Source organism: Bubalus bubalis, chromosome 6 (assembly GCF_019923935.1).
Source record: "Bubalus bubalis isolate 160015118507 breed Murrah chromosome 6, NDDB_SH_1, whole genome shotgun sequence".
NCBI lineage: Eukaryota > Metazoa > Chordata > Mammalia > Artiodactyla > Bovidae > Bubalus > Bubalus bubalis.
Window position 1 is genome coordinate 57,055,015 of NC_059162.1, and position 12,165 is coordinate 57,067,179.

The 12,165-nt window shown below is 40.1% G+C and overlaps 1 protein-coding gene across 4 annotated transcripts in view; it reads right to left on the reverse strand.

The window, feature by feature from the left end:
* The window catches only part of SH3GLB1 (SH3 domain containing GRB2 like, endophilin B1), a 43,796-nt gene extending 33,398 nt beyond the window's left edge, over positions 1 to 10,398 (reverse strand). For all 4 annotated transcript variants that reach the window (XM_006080489.3, XM_006080488.3, XM_006080487.3 and 1 more), the window contains exon 1: positions 9,994 to 10,398. In XM_006080489.3, coding sequence (XP_006080551.1) covers positions 9,994 to 10,065 — 72 coding nt within the window. In that variant the 5' untranslated portion in view covers positions 10,066 to 10,398. The remainder of the gene's footprint in view (positions 1 to 9,993) is intronic.
* Between the last annotated feature and the right edge of the window lie 1,767 nt (positions 10,399 to 12,165).

Genomic DNA, 12,165 nt, shown 5'->3' on the forward strand with positions numbered 1-12,165 from the left:
ACACGACTGAGCGACTGATCTGATCTGATTATGTTTAATATGGCTTCGTATCATTGGTATTTTAACCACATCTAGTTAGACAGGTTTCTATGGGATGTTCTGAGAAACTATCATTTAACTTGTTTCCTTAAGATATATTCCAGCAATTGATTTATGGACTAACATTTGGAACATCCTGCATTGCAGGTGGATTCTTTACCAACTGAGCTATCAGGGAAGCCCAATTCATACTATAGAGGCATCTTTTTAAAGATCATAAAATGTAGTTAAATAGACTCAACGTATCAATTTTTATTATCTTGAGTATATTTGTTTCCGAGGAAAGGCAGCAATGCCCATACAATAACAAAGAGGTAAAAAGTATTTCTGTGTAGATTTTATGGAGACTTCCGGACACTTTTAATTAAATACTAGAAGCAATGACTCAGGCTGTTTATCATGAATAGTTTTTCTCTAGAATATGTGGTTTTCCATCAAAACACAAGTATATCACTATCACTAACACTATACTCATTAGTCATGACTCTTCTCTGGTGGCTCAGACAGTAAAGAATGTGCCTGCAATGTGGGAGGTCTGGGTTGGATCCCTGGGTTAAGAAGATCCCCTGAAGGAGGGCATGGCAACCCACTCCAATATTCTTGCCTGGAGAATCCCCATGGACAGAGAAGCCTGGTGGGCTGCAGTCTATGGCGTTGCAGAGCTGGACATTGACTGAGCGACTAAGCACACAGCACACATTTCTGTATAACAAAATATAATGTTCACTTTTTCCCCCTCTCATTTCTTAAAATATCTTCTGTAGTTCCATTTTTCTGAATTTTATTATCTGTTTCTTTCAGCATCCTTCTTGGTCTAATACAGATTTCAACTGATTATCAGTCAGCATTTTTAGCTCAAAGGTCCTTTAGAATCTTATTCTTAGACTTCTGGTACACCCTCACTAAAGGTCTTATTCAAGGCCTAGAAATAGCTGCAATAGCTTTTGTAAAACTTTAGGTCTTTTAAAGACTGGCCTGTAGCCAACCCCTGGGTGGAACTGAGAACAGCAGGGCAGACGGTAATTCCAAAGCAATTGCCTAGGCTCGTACGGTTGCAGCGCACTGTAACTGAGGATGGTAGAGGCACTGGAAAAAATCAAAACCCTGACCCCAAGGACAGCCAGGTAATGACGCAATCTAATTCTTAAGAGAGATGCTGGTGTTTTTTATAGATCCCTGAAGACTCCAAGCAACAGACCTACCAAAGGTATACATTAAAATTTTACATATTAGAAATCTACCTCCCATGGTTAAATAGATTATTTCCCAGATGAAGCAACATCATTTATAAAGGATGATCTATCAGTAGAAAAAAATTCTCCACTTAGCTCCTTAGTAAGCAGGTATATCTAATACTGTATTTGTTCATTCCTTTCATTCTTCCAACAAATATTTATTAAACACCCAGGTATATGCTAGGCATTATTCTAAGCACATGGGTTTCAACAGCTAGAAAACAGACAAGCTTTGTCTCTAAGGAAACTTAAATATTAACAGAGAAGAAAGACAACTAACAAGTACATACATAATTTGACAATAAGGATACTAAGATAAAAAGATGGTGGACAGAGGACCAACACAGGGGGTCCTATTGTTTCTTGATCCAGGGACTGAGTGAATTTATGGAACCCTTAAGTATGAGTGAGACAGTTTGATTATAGGAGGCCTGTTTAGAAAACAGTAGTTCTATGGGAAGGACCATGTATTTAACTACAATAAATTCTGATGTTTACTTGCTTTTTTCTGAGAGTGAAAAACAGTTGCTCTGCATTTTGAAACAAGTACTCAAAAAAAAAAAAAAAAATCTTGTTACATAAGTAAGAATCATAAATTAAGTGAAGAAATTGAGAATGGCTTAAAGTTTTGCCCTAAAATGTCAGAGTTGGGATTTAATCTCATATCTGTTTGAATCATAGTCTTATTATACTATGAGCTACCCTCTCAGTAAAATACTTGATTTCAAGCAACTGATATTTTTCTATCACATTACCTAAACATATTCTGTGCTTCCTTGTTTGTTTCTTTGTTCATAGCACTCTGGTGAGCTGTATCCTATAGCTTACCTCTCCTTCCTACATAATATTCAATCATAATCAAATTAAGGATTAGTTTAACTCTAGCTAAAAAATAAAATAAGGGGGAGGAAAAGGGACATAAAAGCATTGCTAATGCCATCACATATTTAAGTTGAAAAAATTTAAATTTTATTATTTAAACGTACAACTGTAAAAGACATATTTCCCTTAATTTTTACCATTGTGGGGACTTAAGGATTTTTTTTTCCATTGTTAATCACAAGGTATGACATTACAATAATAAAACAGTACAGTATTTAGTACATAAAATTTCTTCTAAAACATTTTAAAGAACAAACTATAGAAAATGATGAGTTACATCAACTAAATTAAGGAGAATTATTAATCCAAGATATTTATGGATGATACATATATTTTTCTTCTACTGTATGTGAAATATATATTTAGCATATAACATGGTTCTTGCCCTGAAGGATTTTATGATCTTGTTGTTGCTGTTGTTCAGTCACTAAGTCGTGTTGGACTCTTTGCAACCCCATGGACTACAGCATGCTGGGCTTCCCCATCCTTCACTATCTCCCAGAGTTTGGTCAGATTCATATCCATTGAATTAGTGATGCTATTTAACTATCTCACCCTCTGTTGCCCTCTTTTGCCTTCAATCTTTCCCAGTATCAGGGTCTTTTCCAATGAGTCAGCTCTTCTCATCAGGTGGCCAAATTATTTGAGCTTCAGCATTCAAATTATGATGGTATCTTTATCAGAAGGACAAGACTTTTTTTTTTAAAGAAAGATCCCTTTCCTAATTATCAAAAATTTTTAATTTTACCCTAAAAATTTCAATTTTCAAAATCCCTAAAGTCCAAAATCATTTCTGACTTTGTAGTCAATTAGTGATGATAGCTGTTCATTGCAAACCACACTTGATTTTAAGCACATATTAATATTTCAATGAGTGTATAGCAGTACCATTTAATAATCAAAAGCTTCTGTGAAAAACAAGCTACAGTGAAAGTCAGAAAGCAAAAAAATCATAGAAATTCAAACATCACGTTCTCTAAAATGTAATGTAATGTGGTATTCTTTCATAATATTTCATTAGTAACGCAGTACAATGACTCGAGAAAGTTCAACCCTCTCTTTTTATATATTTTCTCTAAACAGTGCTTTAAGAAAAGGATTGTCTTTGAGTCAGCCACATTATGCCAGGTACTATAATCCTTCATTTACTAGCACAGACACATAGCCTATAGTATGAAATAAGGAGCCTGGATTCTATGCTCCGATTTACTAGAGAGAAAAAAGGACAAGTAAAAACGTTGTGTGATCAAAGACATCTACTAACATAAACTCTAACCATCAATTCTCTGGGTAAAGTAATTGTGTCAAAGAAATCTAAAGTTCTTGGAGGCAAATGTATAACACAAACTCTGAATGTATTAGTGAACTCTAAACTAGATATTAAGAAGAGGTGGCAAGAATATACAGAAGAACTGTACAAAAAAGATCTTCACTACCCAGATAATCACGATGGTGTGATCACTCACCTAGAGCCAGACATCCTGGAATGTGAAGTCAAGTGGGCCTTAGAAAGCATCACTATGAACAAAGCTAGTGGAGGTGATAGAATTTCAGTGGAGCTATTTCAAATCCTGAAAGATGATGCTGTGAAAGTGCTGCACTCAATATGCCAGCAAATTTGGAAAACTCAGCAGTGGCCACAGGACTGGAAAAGGTCAGTTTTCATTCCAATCCCAAAGAAAGGCAATGCCAAAGAATGCTCAAACTACCGCACAATTGCACTCATCTCACATGCTATAAAGTAATGCTCAAAATTCTCCAAGCCAGGCTTGAGCAATATGTGAACCATGAACTTCCAGATGTTCAAGCTGGTTTTAGAAAAGGCAGAGGAACCAGAGATCAAATTGCCAACATCCGCTGGATCATGGAAAAAGCAAGAGAGTTCCAGAAAAACATCTATTTCTGCTTTCTTGACTATGCCAAAGCCTTTGACTGTGTGGATCACAATAAATTGTGTAAAATTCTGAAAGAGATGGGAATACCAGACCATCTGACCTGCCTCTTGAGAAACCTATATGCAGGTCAGGAAGCAACAGTTAGAACTGGACATGGAACAACAGACTGGTTCCAAATAGGAAAAGCTGTACGTCAAGGTTGTATATTGTCATCTTGCTTATTTAACTTATATGCAGAGTACATCATGAGAAATGCTGGACTGGAAGAAACACAAGGTGGCATCAAGATTGCTGGGAGAAATATCAATAACCTCAGATACGCAGATGACAGCACCCTTATGGCAGAAAGTGAAGAGGAACTCAAAAGCCTCTTGATGAAAGTGAAAGTGGAGAGTGAAAAAGTTGGCTTAAAGCTCAACATTCAGAAAACAAAGATCATGGCATCCGGTCCCATCACTTCATGGGAAATAGATGGGGAAACAGTGTCAGACTTGATTTTTCTGGGCTCCAAAATCACTGCAGATGGTGATTGCAGCCATGAAATTAAAAGATGCTTACTCCTTGGAAGGAAAGTTATGACCAACCTAGATAGCATATTCAAAAGCAGAGACATTACTTTGCCAACAAAGGTCTGTCTAGTCAAGGCTATGGTTTTTCCAGTGGTCATGTATGGATGTGAGAGTTGGACTTGAAGAAGGCTGAGCACTGAAGAACGATGCTTTTGAACTGTGGTGTCGGAGAAGACTCTTGAGAGTCCCTTGGATTGCAAGGAGATCCAACCAGTCCATTCTGAAGGAGATCAGCCCTGGGATTTCTTTGGAAGGAATGATGCTAAAGCTGAAACTCCAGTACTTTGGCCACCTCATGCGAAGAGTTGACTCATTGGAAAAGACTCTGACACTGGGAGGGATTGGGGGCAGGAGGAGAAGGGGACGACAGAGGATGAGCTGGCTGGATGGCATCACTGATTCAATGGACATGAGTCTGAGTGAACTCCGGGAGTTGGTGATGGACAGGGAGGCCTGGCGTGCTGCGATTCATGGGGTTGCAAAGAGTCGGACACGACTGAGCGACTGAACTGAAACTAGATACTTCTCAATTGGTTCTTAATTTTGGCTGCTCTTTGGAATCAAAGGAGCTCTCAAAAACACTGATGTCAAATCAAGTCCCAAGGATTCTAATTTAACTGGACTGAAAGTATAGCTGAGACTGAGAACTACTGTTTTAAGCTCATACATAATTATTTTAATATCAGGTTAACAAACCATCTTCTATCTAGTTGTTTACTAAATTAGTGAAAATAGCACCAAAGCATGTGGTGAACACAGTTTTGGGTAACACTAAACACGCAGAGTTTTTACAGAATGAGAAAATGTATGGCCTTTGAATACAGTGTATTTATTAGAGTTTCAGAGACATGGCAAAGTTACTGCAATTTAAATTCTATAAAAGAAATGTAACACATATATATGGAATTCAGAAAGATGGTAATGATGACCATATATGCGAGACAGCAAAAGAGACACAGATGTAAAGAACAGACTTTTGGACTTTGTGGGAGAAGGCGAGGGTGGGATGATTTGAGAGAACAGCATTGAAATATGTATATTACCATATGTGAAATAGATTGCCAGTCCAGTTTCTATGCATGAGACGGGGTGCTCAGGCCAGTGTACTGGGATGACCCAGAGGGATGGGATAGGGAGGGAGATGGGAGGCGGGTTCAGGATGGGGAACACATGTACACCCATGGCTGAGTCATGTCAATGTATGGCAGAAACCACTACAATATTGTAAAGTAATTAGCCTCCAATTAAAATAAATAAATAAATTAAAAAAAAGAAATGGAATTTCAGAATTAATTTAAAAAAAGAAATGGAAGAAGAAAGAGTGGAATTCCTTCCACATAGGATTTGACAGGAGTTGGTGGAAGCCAGCATCAGAATTTATCTTCATATCTCCAGCTTAGATACACTATTGTGCCTGCTAAATTAGATGGAAGATAAAGGTCAGAGTTACAACTAAAGTTTAGAGACTTTCCTCATCAGAAAACAGCTGGTGTTCATGAATTTTATAGTGTAACTTAGCAGTTAAAAAAAAAGTTAGAAAATGAACTCTCTTCCTTTAGTAATTTAGTATGAAAATATTATACAGATATAAAGAATATATATCATTTAAGGATGGTGAGCAAAATTTTTTGCTTCAGTATCAATTCTGAATTAAAAATGTACCCACTTGAAAGATTTATCAAATGAAGAACAATAATTTACAAAATGGAAATTTACTACAAAGAATAATTATGACAAATTGAGAGTAGATTATGAAGTCCTTGAGGGCAGTAACTGGGGTGTCATTCATCTTCGTATTCTTCAATATCAAGTACTAAGGAGGTACTCAATAAATATAGGTTCAATTAATGAGTTTAATATTTTAGATTACCATTAAATCAACCCCAACGTCAGCATATATGATGTTAGAAAAATACTAATGAAAACAATTATTTAACATGTTAAATAATTCAAAGAGCAAACTTTGCATATAACTACTATTTGCTTGGCTAAAATGACATAAAAATTAAAACCAAAAAAGAACATAAAAATCATGCTGGATACTATGAGAGGGGAATAAGATGGGAGAGTTGATTCCTTAGGTCATATGATCTTATTAATGACATGAAAGCCATAGAGTAACAACATTTTAGACATGTTAGAGACCCTACATAATAATTCATTAGAAGAAAAATGCCACATGATCATACAAAATTTAAGAATGACACAGGAATTGCCACAGGTATTCACACCAAGTTCTTGCGGTCTAAGATGGACTTCAAATTGTATTCTGAGGGAAGGAAAGGTTACAGAAAGGGAGTGGAGAGCATTCAAGATGAATTTAACTGTATGAACAAAAATCTAGAGTTAGAAAAGTACAAGATATTTTTGAAATTAAAAAATAATTTGATGGAAATACAATGTTTTACATGAGGAGAGAAAAGACAAGGCTGGAAGGAAGTATTTAATTCTCAGTTAAGGAATCTGGACTGAAAAGATAGGATTTTAATGGCTTTCAAGACACTTTACCAAGGATAAATTACCTGATCCTTTTGTATTCTATTGAAGGCATACGAACAACAAAAACACCCAAACAGACTGTTAGGGAATGATATATCCCTATTCATTTATACATTTACCTTACTTTTTAAAGTACTAATGTATATAAACATATTTTAAAAGAGTGAGAGTTGAAAGATGGAACTCATTTATATACTTAAATAGTCTGATTTTATGTTTTAAAATAGGGAACATGTTTAATTTTTAAGTTAGAATTTGTAAGTAAAATGAAAGAATATGGCAGTTGTCTAACCAGAGAATGGCCTATTCCTTAAGGTGTAATTTGATTTAAACAGATTTAGAAATATCAAAGCTAAATTCCATCCTGACTGTTCTTATTGCTTATACTGAGTAACTGGCCTAGCTCTTACACTATTCTTAGCATTAAACCTGGCACTTTGACACTACACTGATGTCAACTCAATTTAGAGTAGGAACTCAGTTATTGACTACCAAAATGAGAAAGCAGTGTTTTGTTGAAAACTACACACAGCACTCCAAATTGCACATTACACCTTGGAACCATCTTTATTTCCTTACATATTTTAAAAAATTGCAGAAAATGTCAAACATGGAAGTATAATAGTATAATAAGATCTCATGAACCCATAACCCAGTATGAACCGTTTGCCAATGTTGTTTCAACTACCCACCCTTCCTTCTTCTGAAACATTTTAAAGCAATTCTCAGACATGATAGTTTACAAATATTTAAAAATGTACCTCTAACAGACACAGACTTAACTTAACATAAAAAGACATATCAAAGGAGCCTGCTCCTCCTGATTTTTTTCCCTTAGTAAATGGCTCAAGCCAAAACCTCAGAGTCATCCTTGACTCATCTTTCTCTCATACTTCAGAGTCAATATAATATGCAATACTGGTTAGGTTTTTAACCTCCCCTGCTATCATTCTTATTTACGTTCTATCACCTTTTGCCTGTCCTATGGCCACAGTTCCTTAACTAGTCTCCCTAATATCCCTGCAACCTCAGATTCTACACTTGCTACCTCTGCCTGAAATATTTTTACTCCAAAAAAATTGGGATCTGTCACTTTCTTGAGGTCTTTTTGCATTTGAACCTATTAGAAAGGCTTGCCCTTACCATCCCGGCAACAACCACTACCCCTGCCCTTAACCTATACCTTTTGGCCTTTTTCTACATCACCACCTGATGTATTTACTAGTTTGTTTTTTCCTGTTAGGCGGTAAGCTCCAGGAGCGCAGACATTATGTTGATTATGAAACACTAGTGTCCAAAATGGTAGTGACACACAGGCATGCAGTAAGCACTTAAGTATTTAAGACTGAAAATTATTTGATAACTATCAGATTAGAATTTTAAAACTTCTTCCTAGAAAATTTGAAACAAGTAACTGAAACTCATTTGGAAAGGACATCTTGAGAGCTTTGCCAGATTTTAAAAATCGAGTCTATCAATTATTTAAATCAATTTGTAATATATATGTCCTATTTAAGAAGTTCGGATTATGTACCTGAAAACATATCTAAAAAAATATGTATGTATGTATGTATGGCTGCTGGGGCATGTGGGATCTTAGTTCCCTGACCAGGGATCTAACCTGTGCACCCTGCAATGGAAGCATGTAGTCTTAGCCAGTGGACTGCCAGGAAAGTCCTCTAGCTGTATTGAAAAGAGTGGGATTAAGCAGTGCCAAATCTGCATTCAGCACCTAGAATCACAGGGAATCAGCACTAAAACACCATCAAAAGCTCACAATATAGGCAGCCATTACCCTGCTCTAGTTCTACCATTCTTTGCCAAAAACGGTGCAATGTAAGATTAACTATGTCAATAAAACTGTAGTAAAGGGGACAAGGAAAGTAATAATGCAATACACATGATTTACATTTCAACTTGGCATGTTACATAAGAAAACTATTTTTGTTTTTTCTTTACAAAAGAGAATCTTGTTGCTACTGTGACTGTCATTAACTTAAAACACCAGACTGTTTATAACCCGTGTTGTGGTGAAATTTACATCTGTTTGTAGATTTAACTTAGTTGGCATAATGTGGGTGATGACTGTAGAAAACTGTCCAAGTTCCCTAGAACCGACACTTCCTTTATTTCTGAATACGATGAGACAGTCAACTTTCCCCCTTAAAGTGTTACTTGAAAAATGTCCCTGTGACTATAAGCACAACATGAATCTTCTCGCTCCCTGCCCTACGGTCAGCGCTTCCCATTTCGAAAGTGAGTGGGAAACCCCCCAAGCTCTGTGGCTCTGGCAAAGTCTGGACGCCAAGTGGCGATCTCCATTTCTGCCACGGACAGCCAAGACCGGGAACCTTCCTCTCAGGGTGAGAGGACGGCAGGGAACTGCGTTGGCAGCTCCCTGGGTTGAGGGGCAGGAAAAGGAAACTTCCTTCTTGGGCTTGGCGAGGAGAGAGGGAGACGAAATGAAAAGGTGGGGGTGGTGCAAGAATGGTCTCTACTACCCCGCTGACTCGCCAAGCCTCCGCCCGCCCGGGGAGGGAGGGCACACGAGCAGCGGCGCCGTGGGGTCAGAAAGGCCGGCGGTGCTGTGCCTCGGCCCGAAGCCGAACTCAAGGTGTCCTCCAGAGAAGGGAGGAAGCTCCGGGCCCTGTTCCCACTCCGCCTCGCTTCCCCGGCAGCGGCGGTTGGGCAAGAAGCGTGAGGAAAACGGCCGCCAGGCCCAGAGGGGCACAAGGCCGCGCCCATCACCCGGGCCTCGGGCCGCGACAGGCCAGTCGGGCGGTCGGCGAAGCCGGGTGCAGAGGGCGCGGCTGTCTCGGGCGACCCCTCCCTGTCCCTCCTGGGCGTCGCCACCCCTTCTTCCCGCCGCGGTACCTGCACTGCACGACTGAGGAAGGTGCCCGCGTCGGCCGCCAGCTTCTTCACGTTGAAGTCCATGATGTTCATCCTGGGCGTCAGCCGGACGGAGCAGCCGGCTGACCTAGCGGGGAGATGGAGGCGCCGCGGCCGGGCTGGGGCGCCGGGCAAGAGTGGCGGGGGCAGACGTGGTAGGTGGAGGGAGGCGGCGCCAGCCCCGCCGCCGCAGCTGTCGTTTCCGTCAAGGGGGAGAGAGGGTGGGGCGAGGGGAGAGAACAACCGCCTCGAAGCCGGCCGTGCGTCCAGGAGGCAGCGGCAGAGACCCAGGGCCTGTGCCGCCTGAAGAGATGCCGCTAACGTCGGCGGGCTTCGCGGTGGGCTTGCGAGACACAGAGCAGCGTCCTGGCCTCTCAGGGCCGGGTCCCCAACCGAGAAAGCGAGAGCGGGCCTCGGGGCGGGGCCTTTATAGAGGTTATCGCGGGAACAGCGACCCCTTCAGGAGCGCCGCGGCTGAGCGGCTGAACGCGCCCGGAGCGCCAGTTCCGCTGGGGGGAGGGTCGCGTTCGTTGCTAGGGGCGCGCCTCCGGGCAGCTGTGGCGCCTGGTGTTTGTACTTAAGCCCCTGGGAACCGCGAGCAGAGAGAACCCAAACTCCCCGTTTTGTTTTAAGTGAAAATATGGAAACTGTAGCATAGAATTACAGTATGTGAAATTAGAACCAACAGGTCCCTGTCATCTTCAAGCACCCGCGCCCTACTGTTTCCCTGACGCCTGGATGGCACGCGGCGAACGTTTGCAGAATAGAGTTGAAGTTAAATGTTCCCACCGAACCTATTTTTCATTTATTCAGCATTATCGACTATCCATCTTGTACCAGAACTGAATCCTGTGCTGCACACACCGTGCTAAACAAGATTGTCCCTGCCCTCAGGAAGCTCTCAGTTCGGTTACTCGACAACTTTCAGGGACAACTCCCATCCCCGGGGCCAGTTCTGTTACTATGTGCTTCCACAAGGGCTTTGTGACTGAATGACCGTGGACACGCTGGACTACAAAATCACTAGGTGCCTACTTGGTGCAGAATACGGCGCCCATGACACCAAGTGCAGGATGGAGGACGCAGAGAAGTATAAAGATGGTGAGTGAGATAGAATACTGCTTAACGATTTAGCGAGGAGAATGTTAATAACTAATGAGAATATGATGTGAATTTTAATAACTAATGGGAATATGATGTGAAATCTGTTCAAAACCCTCCAATTCCAAGTATCTTCTAAAGCAGCTTTAAGGATACAGCCTATGCTTGAACTGATTGAAACAGATGCAAGAACGGAGGCAGAGACGTTAGTATTTCGAAGAAAAGGCTATTTTTTTGTGTGTGTCGCAGTGTCCTTGTGTTACATTAGAGCTGGAAAAATGCAGGCCCAGTAGGCAATGAAATGAGTTCACATTCATGTTTTACTGAAACAGCAGTCACAGCAGTAGTGGCTATGTTAAAGGCACACAGATTCGTTCCGAAGTATTACAAGGAAGAGTAGATAGCATACAAATAGTTGTATTCTTTGTGGTGATAACAGAAACAGACACTTCTTTCTAAGGTAACTACAAAAGAATGAATCTACTCCATCTCTCTTTCTTCTCAACTTACCTTGCCAGAAATATGGGAAAGGAAGTATATAATCAGGAATTTTGTTATTTATTGTCCAATTTAGACTTTTACATGGAAAACACTGTATCTCTTTGCAGAATGTCTGTCTTCCCAGTAAGTATGTTTTGTCATATTCTCTATTTCTACAAAGTGATCTCAACACTGCCCGCCTTCACCATGAGAGAAAAAAACTCTGAATCCTCTTCCTCAAACTTGTAAATATGCTGACTTGAAAAAAAAAAACCTTCATTTGTTCCTGTTGAGCCCTCTATAATACTGTTTCTCTAGTTTCACTGGTGAATTCATAAGACTAGTGTGTTGTTTCTATTTCCTTACCATCTTAGAATTTCCTACCTGATTCCATGTAGTTGGTTTCCACTCTGTAACTATTCCTTAACAGAATTCCTGAAGTTGCCCATTATCTTCCGGATAAATCAAACAGCTTTTTCTCAAACTTCTGCAGTGACTGTGCTCAGCCCCTTCCCGATAACAAACACACCCCTTTCCAAGACCTTATTGTTTCATGGTTTCTCTGCTATCTCC